A 17,293-nucleotide genomic window follows, 5' to 3' on the forward strand; every position below is an offset into this window, starting at 1 on the left:
AAATATTTTCTCCCGTTCTGTGGATTGTCTTTTCATTTTCTTGATAGTTTCCTTTAACACTTTTTAAAGATGACAAAACTTAGGCACAAGATTGGAAATTAACTTTGTCAAGATCTTCGTAGTTTTTATTAAAATGAGGGAACTTTCAATTGAATCACATAATTTATTTCTTTTTTTGTTTTTTCCTTTTTTTGGCCATGCCACATGGCATGTAGGATCTTAGTTCCCTGACTTGGTATCAAACCCACGCCCCCTGCAGTGGAAGCATGGAGTCTTAACCACTGGACCACCAGGGACAGTCCCCACATAATTTATTTTAAACTAATTATAAGATGATCAAAAGAAAGTTCAAAAGGCATAAGTGAGTGATGGTTTCATTGGCAAAATTATAATATATAGGTAGTGTATGAAGTTATTTCAGATGACCGATTTAGTTGTTTTCCTTACAAATAAAAACTGCAATTACCACATTAAAACTTTAATGCAGAGTATCTACATGTGGAGCTTTAGCCTCAGGCCTGGGGCGGCCGTGAAATGAAAGTTACCACACCACTCTAGTCCTTGGATATCAGTATATTGTCCTTCACCTTCCACCCTGAAATAGTTAAAAAAAAAAAATGTGTGTTCATTAACGAAGACCAAAAATTTACAGTCCAGATACGATTCTATAGTATATTATATACTAATGTCTGAAGAATTATCTTCCCACTTTCAAAATTTGATTTAAAACCTGACATCCTGATTTCACATCCTACAAAAAAAAATATTACTATTCCAAACAAATATTGTCATTATACAAATTTTGGTGTCTAAGATTTTAGGATCACATATGCTTAATTTAGACAAAACCAAAGCAGTCAAAAAATGAAAAGTTTATATTGGTTATCTGGCTTAATTAGTTCATTCATTTATTCAACAAATGTTTATTGACCTTCAACTATGTTTGAGGTGCTATGCTCCATGCGGATGTTTTCTGGACTCTCTGGAGTGGTGAAAGTGCACTTCACATAACCAAACAGACCTTTATCCCATGGGTTAGAGTCTTCTCCCGTTATTAACATCAGTGGAAAAAGTTTACATGTTGTCATCACAGACTTGGCATCAGAATAGGTGAACACTTTTCTACCCTCCTCAATATGTACCAACCACTTCTTAACAAATAGGTTGCATTTTCAATTCTGGAAATAATAAACGGGGTAGTTATAAATGAACATGAACCTCTGGATGACATGGCATGATATCTGCTGTGAGGATTAAGCTTGTAAAGATATGTGGTTGAGGGTGGGGGGTGGGGATTTGCATGAAGGTGGTCAAAGGTACAAACTTCCAGTGAGAAGATAAAGTATTAGGAATGTAATGTACAACATGATATATATAATTAACACTGCTGTATGTTATATATATAAACGTTGTTAAGAGAGTAAATCCTTAGTTCTCATCACAAGGAAAGGTATTTTTTCTTTTTCTTTTATTTTGTATCAGTGTGAGAGGATGAACGTTCACTAAATTTACTGTCGTAATCACTTCACAATGTATGTAAGTCAAATCATGCTGTGCACCTTGAATGTATACAATACTGTATGTGACATATCTCAAATTCGAAGAAAAAATAAAATAAAATTTAAAACAAAAAAAAATTATCAAGATATTTCAAGTGAAAATAATTTTTGGCCTAAATTTTCTCAATAATTGCAACAAGCTTTCCATTTCCAATATGACTGCAAAAAGTTCTACCCAAACATGAGTCAAGAGGAAATAAATGAAAAGTCTAATAGATTATCACCAAGAATGAGATTTTCTTTTGGAGGCTCATGATGGCCTTAGCCGCTCTTATAACATTTTTTCCCCAAAATATAACCCAACAATTCTTCCAAAATATATTATAAATATATTTTAACTGAATACATGCAAAAGAAATTCAGCATTAACTAAATTTTTAAGCAAATGTGCCTGAAAAGAATTTTTTAGAATTACAGTGACTATTTTAAACTTACCTATTTTCATTGAAATTTCCAGTGTACTTTGCCCCAGCTGGGAATGTATAAGTCCCCAGTCCATGAAACATATTGTCTTTAAAGTGTCCTTCATATACTGCTCCTGAAAAATGCTCAAGTCTTCCAAAACCATTCATCTGTTTGTAACAAAGGAAATTACCTCAGTAACTAATCTTCAGTTTCCCTAGAACATTTAAAAAATGTACACATATGTCTATCAACCACTTTGTTATTATTTAATCTATCACTGTATCATCCTTTATTTCCACAAAAATAAGACAACGTTTTTCATTGTTCTTTGGATGTATCTCTCTGTGAAGCCCACCAAGCCAATGTTTCTGATCTGGGGCACTTGAACATCTTGGAGGTCCTCAAGACACCTTGAAGGACAACCAGCTTAGTTAGCCTGGAAATGGCACAAAGAAGTTGTTAAGAACAAAAATTTGTATTCAAGCAGACCTGAGAACGCATTTTTATTTCATCACTTACTAGCTGGGCAAGAAACCTGAGCCTGATACCCCTCAACTATAAAATAGGAATATTAATGGTATCTAACTCATGAGGCTGCTAAGAGGATTAAATGAGAAAATTATGTAATGAGTTTAGTTTGCTCAATGGATGGGAAATGAGAAAGATGATGATGATGATGAGGTCTCTGCAAGAGTTTTACACTACTCTTATGTTCATATACGTTAGAGATAACCATTTGCTTTTTTTATTGCATGGTCTACTCATATGTGTGTTTTGATTAATGGTGAAATGCCTAGAATCATTTAACCAATAGAGTTACTTATCCACTGTCAATGTTCAAAACAACAATAATACCTTGTCATCTTTCCAGCTTCCTGTGTAGACAATCCCATTAGGAGTGGTATGAATACCTATTCCATTTCTCTCAAAGATTCCAGAAGATGTTCTTGTACAGTCCCCATCTAAACAAGAGAGAAATACTGAAGATTATAACAGGGAACGCTGTTTGACTAAGTAATAAAATATTTATGTTCAGGCTTAATCAGAACTGCATCCCTGTGGGTCTCTTTGGCTTCCTAGCACCGAAATCAATGAGACCAGAGATGAGGAGCTCCATGGACCTAGAAGGTGTTGTAATCATTGACTCTCAAGGGCCCGGAAGATTGATATATGGCTCTGGCCCTCCCATAGCTTTCCAAGGCACAATGTCTATACTTAACATTAGAGTTTAGATTTAAAATCTGTTCCTCCATTAGTATTTCTATGTTATTTTATTTAATGGAGTTAATATCTCAATAGTAGTTTTATAGTGTCTCAGTTTTTTGTCTCAATTTTGTACCCTTAAGTTATTTGATTTTAGTCTGTATAGAAAAAAGTAATTGAAATGTATGCTTACCATACTTGTCTCCATTTGGAAAGATAAAGTTTATCTTAAATACTTCAGGAGCTGTTTTAAAAGATTTAAGAAAAGTCACATAAGTAAAATGTTTTTACATCCTAAGACCTATAACAAATTTGCTGTAAGAGCTAACCAAATAGACTCACTTCATATGATCACAAGCATATCATGATTACTTGGCATTTCCATAGTCTAGTGTAGGGTCCTGGGGGAATAAATAATTTTGTCTAGATGATCAACTTTTACTTGTTTGTTTATTATAACAGCTTTATTGATATATAATTCACATACCACAAAAGTTCCCCTTTAAAAATATACAAAATTCATTTTTTAAGCATACTCAGAGTTGTGTAACTGTCATCACAATCTAATTTTGGCATATTTTAATCACTCCCAAAAGAAACTGTATACATATTAGCAATTATTCTCCACTACCCTAAAACCCACCCAACCCCACCCCCAGCCCCTGGAAACCAGTAATCTACTCTCTGTCTGTATGTACTTGTATATTCTAGACAGTTCATAGAAATGGAATCATACAATATGTGGTCCTTTGCGATTAGCTTCTTTTACTTAGCTTCAAGGTTCATCCATATTGTAGCATGTATCAGTATTTCATCACTTTTTATTGCTGAATAGTCCACGGTACAAAAATAACACATTTTGTTTATCCATTCATTGGTTGATGGAGAGTTGGGTTGTTTCCAGTTTTCGCTGCTATGAATAACGCTATGAACATTTATGTATCATTTTTTGTATGGACATATGTTTTTATTTCTCTTGGGTATGTGATCTATTAATTGTCTCACAGAGGTAAGGTAGAGTGAGCAATCTCTGATTGGACAGTAGGAGGAAACAGAAAATAAAGAAAGATAGTGAGAAGGGGTGAGGGAGGGAGTGGGGTCCAAATAGAATGAGACTGAAATGGAGACCAGGTTAAAAAAGGAAAAAAGAAAACCACAGGACTGGGGGGTGGAAGGTGGGGTGGAATCTATGCCTCAGAGCCCTGGGACATTTAGTGGACTAAAACATTAGAAACTAATTTTTTTCCAGTATTGAAGAAAACATAGATGTGGAGAAGAAAGTAAACTATAACTTCTAAGACAATAGTCTACTAGAACGTTACTCAAAGTGTGGCCCATGCATTAGAATCATCTAGGATGCTTTACAAGTTCCTACGCCCTTCCACACTACTGAATCAGAATCTCTATGAGTGAGACAAGAGAACTGATTTTTTTAATTGAAAAATTAATGAGTGCCAGTTGAGAAAGGCTGGAACCTCATCCCCTCTGAAGAAACAGAGTTAATAACACAATAGGCAGAAGACAAACATCATCAGAGAGAAAGGGAGGGTACAGCAGCCTTGAGACAGGAGCAGAGGCTTTTGAAAAATAATCAATTAGAAACCTAGGAAATGAATAATATAATCGTTAAAATAAGCCTCCTTAGAAGGGCTGAATAGCAAAATGAAGACCGTTGAAAAGTAAATTAGTGAACTGGAATAGAAGGTCGAAAATTTTTCCCAGAAAGAGGCATAAAGGAAAACAGAGATATCACCTGACACGGCCTTTCATAACTCCGCTCACCCCCAGACTCTTCTAGGCGCCCCAACACTCTGGTCTATCCTTACTGTAGTACTTAGGGCCCTATTAGTACTTAGGGCCCTATTAGAATAACGCTTTTGTGCTGGAGTCCCTTCTCACACTCCACTCCTCTGGGTCAGGATCAAGGATTAGCCAAATCTCTTTTCTCACCCTAGTGTCCAGCTCAGTGCTTAGTATTTACTATTAGGAATCGAAAGTTTAGTGCATGAGTGGCACCTGAGAAGCAATCGTTAAGTGCTTACTAAGCAGAGCACTAAACGTGATGATACAAGAACCCGAACTGGTTTCAATTGCCCTTAAATGGTTCCTCATCCGAGACTTTCGAATATTAGAGCCAGAGGGAGGGAACCTAAGAGACCGAGGCTGTCTGGCAACAGAGGAAACTGAAACCAGAAACGCTGCCCCTTGCCTAAGGTGTCACAACAGCGAATCGACGGCCGAATGAGAGCTAGAATCCAGGTCTCCGGATTCCCCCACCAGGGGCTCTCCGTGCCCCCCGTCCACCCGCAGTGTAGACGACGAGGAAATAGGTCACGCCCGTACCGGAGTTGCCAGGGGCCGAGCTCCGGCTCAGTACGAGTACTGTTGAAAGGGGCGTTGGGAGGATGGGGCACTCACTTGACACAGGGCTGCTGGAGAGGTTTTCTGGACTCTGAGACTCCCCCTGGGCCGCCAGCTCTGTGGCCGGGAGGAAAAGAAGCAGCAGCTCCCCACAGAGTGCGACTTGGTTGCTAGGGCGACCAGGCACCTCTCACCCGGAAGAGAATAGGCAGGGCCCGAGGTCGAGCCAATCAGAAGGCGCCAGGGCTGTGAGGCTGCAGCTGGGCCGCGGCGGAGCCGCTCCAGGTGAGGTCCGGGTGGGTGGCGGCCTCCAGGCGGGGCGGCGGGCCGCTGGGCGCCGCGTCCTTACAGCCGCCCCGGGAAGCAGCGCTGCGAGCCCGGGACGGCCTCCCCTTCCGCGGACGGAGGATGTAGGCCCGTGTGCGTGGTCTGCGCGTCACCCCGCTCGTCAGTGTGCGGACCCGTCTACCGCCTCCCCCTCCCTGAGTGGTCAGGATCTGAGGAGCCTCCCGGCCCGGTGGGGTCCAGCCTGACTGGCTGGGGCCGGCGAGTCTGGAGCGATAGAGACCCGGGCCCTGTGACCGGGCCGGGCGGGGGTCGGCAGCTGAGGTTGTCCACGCTCAGGCTGGAGGCGGGGGAGTTGAATTCAGGCTCGGAGCGGGATAGCAGGTTGGATTGCAAGGGCTCGGGTTTCGTTTCCTGTCTCTCTCTCCGTCCCCAGTGGGTGGCTATTTGGGGAGAGGATTTGCGACGATGTATGCTGGAAGAAAGGTACCGGGCCTGAGTATCGGCAAGGAGCTGGGTATGTGGAGTCAGTCAGAGATTTGCCTGGGAGGGGAATGGTTTGTGGTCAGTTTTCAGCGCCCAGCTTGGTTACTCTGTTCCTGGGAGCCAAACTTGGGGGTGAAACAAAGGATGCTCTTCCAGCCAAAATTAGGTTCCTGTATCCACGGTGAACAGAGAAAATTTGTGATGTTTTGGCATCTTGTGGGCCTATCTGGTCAGGAAGAAACTGCCATTCCCAGGGCTAGCTCATTAACAGTTAACCTGTGAACACACCTTTCATATGCAAACAAACCAATCCTGCATCCCTACCTCCAACCACCTCCTTTGTTTAACCACCAAGCCAGTAGTTCCCCTGCACTAAATTGGTCCAGGGCCAGGTACCAGGCAACTAGGGACAGCCCCAGTGCCTCAGAGTCTGTGGGAATTATTTAAACTAGCCAATCCTAAGCTGTTTACTCTGCCCTGCCTCACCTTTCCAGTGGAAAACTCAAGAAAGGCTGTGGCCTATGCCTTACCCCTGTTCCTTTCTGCCTCCTGACTGACACTGGTGCTTCCCCCTGTGGCCCACCTGGCATGGCATGCCTCTCCTTTCTAGGGGGACTGTAAGTAACAAACTTTTCTTTCAGTGGTATTGATCCCTTTATGTCAGCACTCAGTCAACTTTATAAATTAAGATCCAGGCACAAATCAAAGGGGGGCTAGCTTAATATTAAATTTTGAATTGAAGATGTAAAGTATGTGTTTGGGAGGGAGGTGTAAGAGGGAAGTATGGGGGAAAGAATTTCAGCTTTGGAGTCGAATGGATTGTTTCAAACCTTGGCTCTAGACTTTGCTTCTGTAGTTGGAGACATTAGACAAGTCATGTAATTTTTCTGTACTCTAGTTTTCTCCTCTATAAAATACAGAAAATAAAATTTCCCTTATAGGAGTTTTAGAGAATTAAATGAAGTAATTTTACCTTTCCCCTCCATGCAGACTTGTATATCCAACTACCTTCTGCATATCTCTGTTTGAGTACCTAAAAGATACTCAAGTGTAACATCCATTCTGAACTTGTGACACTCCCCATATCTTTTCCTCCCCAATCTTCCCATTCTGATCACATGGCTGAGCACAGAACCCCTATTCACCTAGTTAATCTAGGCCCTAAAATCTTACAGGAATTCTAGACACTTCTTTATCATACCTTTCATCCAATTCATCTACCATTAAATACATTGAGAATCTGCAGCCACTTTTCAACTCCACTTGCTCCCACCCTAGTCCAACTCACTGTTTTTTGTTTTGTTTTGTTTTGTCTTTTATCTCCAGCTTGAACTGCAGTAGTTTTCTAACTGGCCTCCTGGTTCTCCTTATCTCCCTACAGTCTTTTTATTCTTCACATAGCAGCTAGAGTAATTTTTTTTAACTTTTTTCTAGATAATAATTTTAATGTAAATCTGAATTTATTTTTTTAATCTTTTTTTATATTGGAGCATAGTTGATTAACAATGTTGTGTTAGTTTCAGGTGTACAGCAAAATGATTCAGTTATACATATACATGTATCTATTCTCTTTCAAATTCTTTTCATGTTTAGGTTATTACAGAATATTGAGCAGAGTTCCCTGTGCTGTGCAGTAGGTCCTTGTTGGTTATCTATTTTAAATAGAGCCGTATGTACATGTCAATCCCAAACTCCTGATCTATCCCTCCCTCCCACCCTTCCCCACCGGTAACCATAAGTTCGTTCTCTAGACCTGTGAATCTGTTTTTGTTTTGTAAATAAGTTCATTTTTATCTTTTTTTTTTTTTTAGATTCTGCATATAAGCAATATCATATTTGTCTTTCTCTGTCTGACTTACTTCACTTAGTATGATAATCTCCAGGTGCATCCATATTGCTGCAAATGGCATTATTTCATTCTTTTTAATGACTAATATTCCATTGTATATATGTACCCCATCTTCTTTATGCATTCATCTCTTGATGGACATTTAGGTTGATTCTGTGTCTTGGCTGTTCCAAATAGTGCTGCAGTGAACATTGGGGTTCCTGTGTCTTTTCTAACCATGTTTTTCTGTGGATATATGACCAGGAATGGGATTGCTGGCTCATAGGGTAGCTCTGTTTTTAGTTTTTTAAGGAACCTTCATACTGTTCTCTGTAGTGGCTGTACCAGTTTATCAATACACTCCCACCAACAGAGTAGGAGTGTTCCCTTTTTAGAGTAATTGTTTTAACACCTAAGTCAATCATACCAAGCTTTTTGCTCTACTCTCTAGTGACTTTCTATTATATTTAGAATAAAATTCAAAGTTCTTCCCAGGGCCTGCATGGCCCTCTCTACTCTCTGACCTCATCTCCTTTGCTTACTACATTGCAGACCCACCAGACTCCTTATTGTTCATCCAGCCCAGTGCATTGAAGATGTTCTGAACTTGGCCCCTTTTCATCTACTATTGCTTCTGCTTAGAATGTTCTTTTCACAAATATTTCATGACTCATTTTCTAAACATTCAAGTGTCTGTTCAAATATGATCTCAGGAAGATGACCACTCTTACTTGACCACTCATACTTGACCACTCTATCTAAAATAACAATCTGAGTTTTTCATTTTCTTCATAGCACTTAACAGATATTATATATTTGTTTATAGTCTGTCTTACTCTGTAGAAGATAAGCTTCATGAGACAGGAGTTTTGTCATCTTTACTTTTATATCTGTAGTATCTGGCATCTAATAAGTGCTCAATAAATATTTGTGGAATGAATAAATAAATGAATGAATCTCCATTCTAATATCAGTCATCAGTATTCCACCTTCAGCCATTCCTCAAATACATATTGAATTCCTACTATATGCCAGACACTGTGTTAGAAGTACAGTGGTAATCAAAATAGATATAAGCCTTCAGAGAGCTTTCGGGGTGGGGTGGGGGGAGAGAGAAACATAAAGGAAACAATATATGTATATAATTATGAAAACTTTTTAAGAAAGGAATATCAAGAGACCTAGTTTAATTTCTACATGTTTGTAAGTTTCCCACATATTTCCCTGCTTTTGATTTCAAATTTCATTCCACTGTAGTTGCAAAACATACTTTGTATCATTTCTGTCTTTTAAAATTTATTGAGGTCTGTTTTATAGCCTAGTATATGGTCTATCCTGGAAAATTTTCCTTGTCCACATAAGAAGAATGTATATTTTTGTTGGGTGTTAGGTCTAGTTGGTTTACACTGTGTTTCAAGTCTTCTGTTTCCTTATTGATCTTCTATCTAGTGCTTTACCATTGTTCAAAGTGGGTACTGAAGTTTCCTACTGTTATGCGTTGTCTAGTTCTCTGTTCATTTCTGTCAGTTGTTCTTTATGTATTCTGGTGCACCGTTAATAGGTGCAGTATATTTGTAGTTGTTAATATCTTCCTCGTGGATTGATTCCTTATCATTATGAAATGTTCTTCTTTAAAGTCTGTTTTGTCTGATATTAGCATAGTCACTCCAGCTTTCTTGTGATTGCTGTTTGCATGATTTGTCTTTTTTCATCTTTTTACTTTTCATGTGTATATCTTTGAATTTAAAGTGATAGACAGCATTTAGTTGGATTGTCTTTTGATTGAATTGTTTAATACATTCACATTTAATGTTATCGGTGTAGTGGGATTTACATTTGCCATTCTACTCTTTGTTGTCTAATGTCTTGTATCTGTTTTGTTTCTCTGTTCCTACTTTGCTGCCTTCTTTTGCATTGTCATTAAATGAATATTTTCTAATGCAGTATTTTAATTTCTTTAATGTTTTTTTCACAATATATTTTTGAGTTTTTGGTTTGCTTTTTAATGACTACTTGAGGGTTTATCATGTGCATCTTAACATATCAGAATCAGCTTCACATTTATACTAGCTCAAATTTAGTAATGTATAGAAGTGTTACTCTCATATAGCTATATTCCTTTTCCCTCCTTTTTGCAGCATTATTGTTAAACATATTATATCTATTAATGTTACAAACCCAGCTGTACTTTTTTTTCTATTTTTTTTTAATTGAAGTAGAGTTGATTTAAAATGTTGTGTTAGTTTCAGGTGTATAACAGAGTGATTCAGTTATATGTGTGTGTGTGTGTATTCTTTTTTGATTCTTTTCCATTATAGGTTAGTACAAGATATTGAGTATAGTTCCCTGTGCTATACAGTAGGTCCTTGTTGCTTATCTATTTTATATACAGTAGTGTATATATTTTAATGAAAACAATTTCCCCCTTCCCTCTTCCCCTTTGGTAACCATAAGTTTATTTTTTATGTCTGTGAGTCTATTTCTATTTTGTAAATACTTTCATTTGTATCTTTTTTTTTTTAGATTCCACAATATCATATGATATTTGTCTTTCTGTCTGACTTACTTCACTGAGTCTGATAATCTCTAGGTCCATCCATGTTGTTGCTAATGGCATTATTTTATTCTTTTTTATGGCTGAGTAATATTCCATTGTGATATATACCACATCTTCTTTATCCATTCATCTGTCAGTGGACACTTAGGTTGCTTCCCCAACTGTATACTGTTATAGTTGTTACTTTTACCATTGTAGTCATTTTCTTAACCCAGTACAGCTATGTGCCCACTGACTTGCTTTGTTCTGTTACTGGCAAATATATTACATTTCTGTATATCACAGGCCCAATATTACATTATATATGTATTATTGTATACAATTGCTTTTAAGTTGCTCATGTGAAGAAAGGAGAAAAATATACATTTACACTGTTCAGTTGGTTTGGGGGATGGGGTTGTTTTTGGTTTTGTTTTTGTTCTGTAATTATACAGTTACCTTTACTGGTGCTTGATTTTTGTGTGGATTCAAATTACCATCTAGGGTCACTTGCTTCAGCTTGAAGAACTTCCTTTAGTGTTTTTTTGTAAAGCAGATTTGCTGTCAACAAATTCTCTGTTTTTATGAGAAACTTTTTATTTCACCTTCATTCTTGAAAGATAACTTTTCTGGATATAGGATTATTGGTTGACAGTTCTTTTCTTTGAGTCCTTTGAATGTATTATGTCACTGCCTTCTGGCCTCCATTATTTCTGCCAGAAATTTAACTGTTAATCTTATTGGGTTTGTATCTGTAAGTGACAAGTTGTTTTTCTCTAAGTGCTTTCAAGATTTCTCCTTGTCTTTAACTGTCAGCATTTTTATGTATTGTGTCTATTTATGGATCTCTTTGGGTTTATCCTGCTTGGAGTCCTTAGAGCTTCCTGGAGATGTTGGTTATTGTCTTTCAATAAATGTGAGAAGTCTTCTGCTGTTATTTCTTTGAATATCTTTTCTGCTCTTTTCTGTCTCTCTCTCTCTCCTATGCTTCTGGTGTTCCTAATATGCGTACTACTAACTTTGGACTTAGTTTGGGGGTTAGTTTGGCTTAGTTTGTTCTTTTTTTCTGGTTCCTTGAGGTGAACATTTAGGTTGTTTATTTGAGATCTTTTCTTTTTCTTAATGTAGGCATTTATTGCTCTATACTTCCCTCTTAGAACTTCTTTTGCTTCATCTCATAAGTTTTGGTATGTTGTGTTTCCACTTTCAATCGTTTGAAGATATCCTAAAGGTTCCCTTTTGATTTTGTCTTTGACCCATTAGTTGTTCAGGGTCATGTTATTTAATTTCCACATATTTATGAGTTTTCCAATTTTCCTTCTGTTATTGATTTCTAGTTTCATATCATTGTGGTCAGAAAAGATACTTGATCTGATTTCAATCTTCTTAAATTTGTCAGAACTTGTTTTATGGCCTAACATGATCTATCCTGGAGAATATTCCATGTGCATTTGAGAAGAATGTGTAGTCTGCTGCTTTAAGTGGAATGTTCTGTGTATGTCTATCAGGTCCATTTGATTTAAATCATAGTTCAAGTCCAATGTTTCTTTACTGATTTTTCTTTCTGAATGACCTGACCATTGTTGGAAAGTGTACTATTAAAGTCCCCTATTATTATTGTATCGTTGTCTATTTCTCTCTTCAGTTATGTTAATATTTGCTTTATATTTAGGTGCTCTGATGTTGGGAGCATAAATACTTAAAATTGTTAGACTCCCTTGATGAATTGACCCCTTTATCATTATATAATGATCTTTGTTTCTTGTTACAGTATTTGACTTAAAGGCTACTTTGTCTAAGTATAGCTACCCCTTCTCTCTTTTGATTTCCATGTGCATTTACTATCTTTTACATCCCTTCTCTTTCGGTCTATGTGTCTTTAAAGCTGAAGTGATTCTTTTGTAGGCAGCATATAGTGGGTCTTGTTTTTTTATCCATTCAGCTACTCTGTGTATTTTGATGGGAGAATTTAGTCCATTTACATTTAAAGTAATTATTGACAGGTAAGGGCTTACTGTTGCCATTTTTATTGTTGTTTCCTGGGTGTTTTATAGATCCTTTGTTTCTTTCTCTCTTGCTGTCTTCCTTTGTGATTTGATAATTTCTGTAGTGGTATGCTTTGATTCCTTCCTCATTATTTTTTGTGTATCTACTATAGATTTTTGCCGTGTCATTTGTTTTGTTTTGTTTCATTTTGTTTGACTTTTTACCATGAGGCTGACATAAAACATCTTATAATTATAACATTCTATTTTAAGTGATAACATTTTAACTTTGATTTCATACAAAAGCTCTACACTTCCCCCCCCCCCAGGCAAAATCTCTGAGCCAGAGCTGTGTTTCTGAAAGTGTATGTGTAAATATAAATTTTACTTATCAAATCATATATTAAATACATGAAAACATCTCTTCTCAACTAGAGTTTTTTAAACCCTATGCCAGACCTAACCAAATCAGAATGTGGTATTGAACCCTACATACCCTGTGTGTGATTTGAAACTTCTACATGTGTTTCTGATGCACATCCTGGTTAAGAAATCTGTGTCAGAGTAATGCACTAAATATTAATCTTGAGGGGGATATGCTCATAAATCTTTTGTGAAGCAGTTTATTCATGCTTCTCCTAAACTGGCCCTTTTAAAATGTGCATTTTCCTTTTTTTTTTCTGAAACAGGCTATATCCATTACTTTGACAAACAAAGGATTATTATACTTGTCTAGTTTTTATAATATCTGTATTACTTTTTTCTCTTGCAGGTGAAAATGAGTTCTTCAGTAAGAAGAAAAGGCAAGCCAGGGAAAGGAGGTGGAAAAGGGTCTTCCAGAGGAGGAAGAGGAGGCAGGAGTCATGCTAGTAAATCTCATGGGGGTGGCAGCGGTGGCGGTGGCGTTGGTGGCAATAGAAAGGCCTCAAGTAGAATTTGGGATGATGGCGATGACTTTTGTATCTTCAGTGAATCAAGGCGTTCATCCAGGTCATTATACTCTTTGAATGTTCAAATATGAAAACAGTATCAATTCCTGATCTATGGGACAACAGATGGCTAAGACAAAGGGGGGAAATGCCAGATAATTCTGGCCAAGTCAGTCTTCCTCCTGTTTTAAAGCCTTGCAGTCCCCATCTTTGTAACCCTTTCTAAAGGCATAATGACAAATAACACCTTTTGTTGGGAGTGGGAAGGTGCATTGAGATCTGAAGTTAACTTTAACTTCCACATGACACTGTGAATTGAATATAATATTGTTACTGTAATCAATATTACTAGGAAAGTAAATATTGGAAATGGTGAAAGTGATGAAAATTATTTTAAGTATTTCTTGGGCATTGTAGCTGGAAGCTCCCCAAATGAGATCTGGCTGTACTCCATCTGTCTAGTTGGTGAATTATCTATTTTCCAACCAGATCAACCAGATATTTACTGGAGCTTCATGTGATGACCAGTGATAGATATCATATCCAGGCTTCTCTCATGTTCAACTTTTAATTAGTGAATAAATTGTGATAATTCTAATGCATGTTCAATGAAAGTAAAGATTTTACTACTGCATGTTATGCAGTATAAATATAAAATTCTCATTGTTTTTCAAATTGCACTTCAAGCTGTTTACTTGAATTTTTAGAGATGGAGAGACTTCTTTAGAGCTACGTATGTACACACATACATGCACACACTCTTTCATGGGAATAATTCCCACCTAAATATTAGTTAGATGGGAATATATGAGGGTATCTCACCTCGTAGGTGAGTGCTGAAGTTCAACTGCATCATATGTGTTTTTAACTTAAATGAATTCAACTGTATGCATTCAGAAGAAAAAGAAGAACAAATAGTGTTTAAGTAGTTAAACTTGCCACCAAATGAATCTGGGCTCCATAGGGAACAGGATATGGAGAGAGGAATGTGTTTAACCCTCAGTCAGTCTCATTTCCAAGTGCTTTTTGCAATTTAAGCCTCTTGATGCACTGAGTATGTGATATTAATGTTTAAATATGTATTCTTAAGCATGGTCTCTACCATAACCAAGTACTTCATCTGGTATGCAACCAGAGAATCTACTTTTTTCTATTCTAAAGGAAAAAATGGTCATTTTGGACATACTGAGAGATAATGTATCAGTCTCAAACTTGACACCTTTTTAAGGAATCTTCCAGAATAATTTAAAATTCTATTTTCACCTTAGCTGCTGACTTAAGAACCTAACTGCTAAGTTAGATGCAGCTCCATTCTTTCTGAAGACACTGACTTTATAGATTCTTAGAATCTTAGACACTCATTTATGGAGGAAATATTTGTTCAGTGCCTCCCGTGCACCGGGCACTGTTTTAGGGACCAGGATTATAGCAATGAATAAAATATGGTCCTTGTCTTCATAGAGGAGGTTTGAGGTATAAAGACCATAAACAAAGATATAATAATATGTCAGGTGGTAAGTGCTATGGAAAAAAATAAAGGATAAATGGATGGAAAATACCAAAATAGATTGCTGGTGTTTTTAAATGGTTGCCGTTTTCTGTGATCAGAGAATACTTCTCTAATGATGTGTCATTTGAGCCAGGATAAGAAAGAAGTGAAAGAGTAAGCCTGTGCAGCTATCTGAGGGAAGAACATTCAAGGCAGAGGCAACAGCAAGTGCATAGTTCCTGAGATAGGAGTGTACTTGGAAGATTTAGGAGATGGCAAGGAAGCTGTATGCCTAGCGTGGATGGGTAAGAAGTGATAGGCAGTTGGATTCGCAAGGCTATACTGTATAGGATCTTATAGGCCATAACAAGGATTTTGTTTTGTTTTTGTTTTTTAAGTTTTAAAAGTCATGTTTATTGAAGGGTAATTTACATTCAAGAAAACTCACCCTAGAATTTGACAAATGCAGTCAGCACTGTAATCAGTAGTTCTTCAAAACTCTCCCCGTGCCCTTTGCAACAAACTCCCCCCTGATCCTTAGGAATCCATTAATCTGTTTTCTGTCAAAGGGGTCAAATGTAATCATTAAGATGATTTATTACAGAAAAAATTGTAAGCACATAAAACCAAGTTTTTAAAAGGGTACTTTGAATATATAATCGAATAGTCAGAAGAATGAGATTTTAAAATAACCTTTGAAAATTAAAGCACAGTTGACAAAGTTGTCTTAAGATAGCTATAGAATAGCTAGTCTAGTTTCTGTGTCAAGCTTCAGGCTGAGGGTGTTTGGTAGAAAAACTATTTTAAATAATGGAGTTGGATTCTGCAGACATTCTCTATGGGGCAGACATTACCTTTTCACAGATATTTGGCACCTTCTCAAAAGTTCACCCCTGCTCCCACCATGAAAGGGACAAGGAAAGCAAAAACATCTGTATATATCAGTTGTCACATGTTCAAACACACCCTATCTACTTAGAATGCTTCTTTCAAGCACCACAATTCTGTCTTCCAAGCACCAGTCCTGAGGTTTGTCAGCATCGTGAACTGGACTGAGCCAAGTTGTGCACTGTGGCCAAAAAGGCCATTATAAGGACTTTGGCTTTTGCTTTGAATACAGTGGGAAGCCACTGAAGGGTTTGAGGCAAGAGTGTGTGCCATCAATCACTCTGGCTAGAGTTAACTGCTATTCAGTGTATCCCTTCATGTGAACTAGAAAATGCTGCCCATTTCTTTGGGCAGTTATAGCTCCAGGGCGCATGTCTTGGAAGCAGAGCATAGACTGGATTTTAGCTCTCGCTGTCCCCTGCTTCCCCACTTTGGGACCCTTTGCATAGTGTACAGTATGTGCACCCATACTCAGTAGCCCTGCCTCACTGTGCTGTGTGGAGAATAGGCTACAGGGGGACATGGGTTGGAAGCAGGAAGACCAGTTAGAAAGTACTCTCCAAGTAGCAGTGTCACAGACAATTTAATATATAAGTCTGGAGTTCAAGAACGAGATCTAAGCTAGAGAAGTAAATGTATAAGTCCTCTATGAGTAAATGCTATTTGAAGCTATGAGACCGGATGAGATAGGATATAGAGAAGAGGTCTGAGTTTTGAGCCTTGGGGCACTCTAGGCTTTAGATCTGAGAGAGATTAGGAGAATCAGACAAAATAGATTGAGGAGTAGGAGGTGCCAGTGAAGCAGGAGAAAAACTAAGAGAGCTGATTTCCAGAAGTCAAGGGATAAAGGCTTTTTAAAGGGAAGTATCCAATCAGATTGGATTGGATGCTTAAAAGTGCTTGTGATAGGTCAAGAAAAATGTGTTCCAGGAGTTCCCTGGCGGTCCAGTGGTTAGGACTTTTACTGCTGTGGCCCAGGCTTCAGTCCCTGGTGGGGGAACTAAGATCCCACAAGCTGCGCAGCCAAAAAAAAAGAAAAATGTGTTCTGACAGTTGTCCACTGGATTTGGCAATGTGGATAGCATGAGTAACCTTGACACGAACTGTTTGGTTTAGTACAGTTGGTGTGGAAGAAACCCTGTTGGAGTGTGTTTCAGGAAGAAGAGGAAAGGAAGTGGAGACAGACAATGATTTAAATAACTATTCGGGGAGCTTTGCTTTAAAGGGCACGGGAGGGAGGGGAGATTAGAATAGCTTGAGGAGGATCTGCATTATAGGGAGGATTTTTTTTTTTTTTAAGATGGTAGATGTTATATAGCATGTCTATACACTGATGGAA

The 17,293-nt window shown here is 37.9% G+C and overlaps 2 protein-coding genes across 12 annotated transcripts in view; one reads left to right on the top strand and one right to left on the bottom strand.

Annotated features, from left to right (window-relative positions):
- Nucleotides 1-362: 362 nt before the first annotated feature.
- MORN2 (MORN repeat containing 2) lies at nt 363-6,889 on the bottom strand. Its single transcript, XM_057743392.1, has 7 exons — nt 6,883-6,889; nt 5,770-6,132; nt 5,586-5,717; nt 3,361-3,411; nt 2,820-2,926; nt 1,995-2,131; nt 363-595 (listed from the first exon to the last, which is right to left on the bottom strand). Exons 1-7 carry the CDS (start codon nt 6,887-6,889, stop codon nt 493-495), a joined length of 900 nt encoding a protein of 299 aa, XP_057599375.1. The 3' UTR covers nt 363-492.
- DHX57 (DExH-box helicase 57) overlaps nt 5,753-17,293 on the top strand; it is a 58,067-nt gene continuing 46,526 nt past the window's right edge. Inside the window, exons 1-3 of one of the 11 annotated variants that reach the window (XM_057741146.1) lie at nt 5,835-6,330; nt 6,794-6,916; nt 13,421-13,638. In XM_057741146.1, coding sequence (XP_057597129.1) covers nt 6,893-6,916; nt 13,421-13,638 — 242 coding nt within the window. In that variant the 5' untranslated portion in view covers nt 5,835-6,330; nt 6,794-6,892. Of the gene's footprint in view, nt 5,814-5,834; nt 6,331-6,793; nt 6,917-13,420; nt 13,639-17,293 lie in introns of those variants that run through there. The other 10 variants (XM_057741158.1, XM_057741148.1, XM_057741149.1 and 7 more) reach the window with 10 other exon arrangements.

This window comes from Hippopotamus amphibius, chromosome 7 (genome assembly GCF_030028045.1).
Source record: "Hippopotamus amphibius kiboko isolate mHipAmp2 chromosome 7, mHipAmp2.hap2, whole genome shotgun sequence".
NCBI lineage: Eukaryota > Metazoa > Chordata > Mammalia > Artiodactyla > Hippopotamidae > Hippopotamus > Hippopotamus amphibius.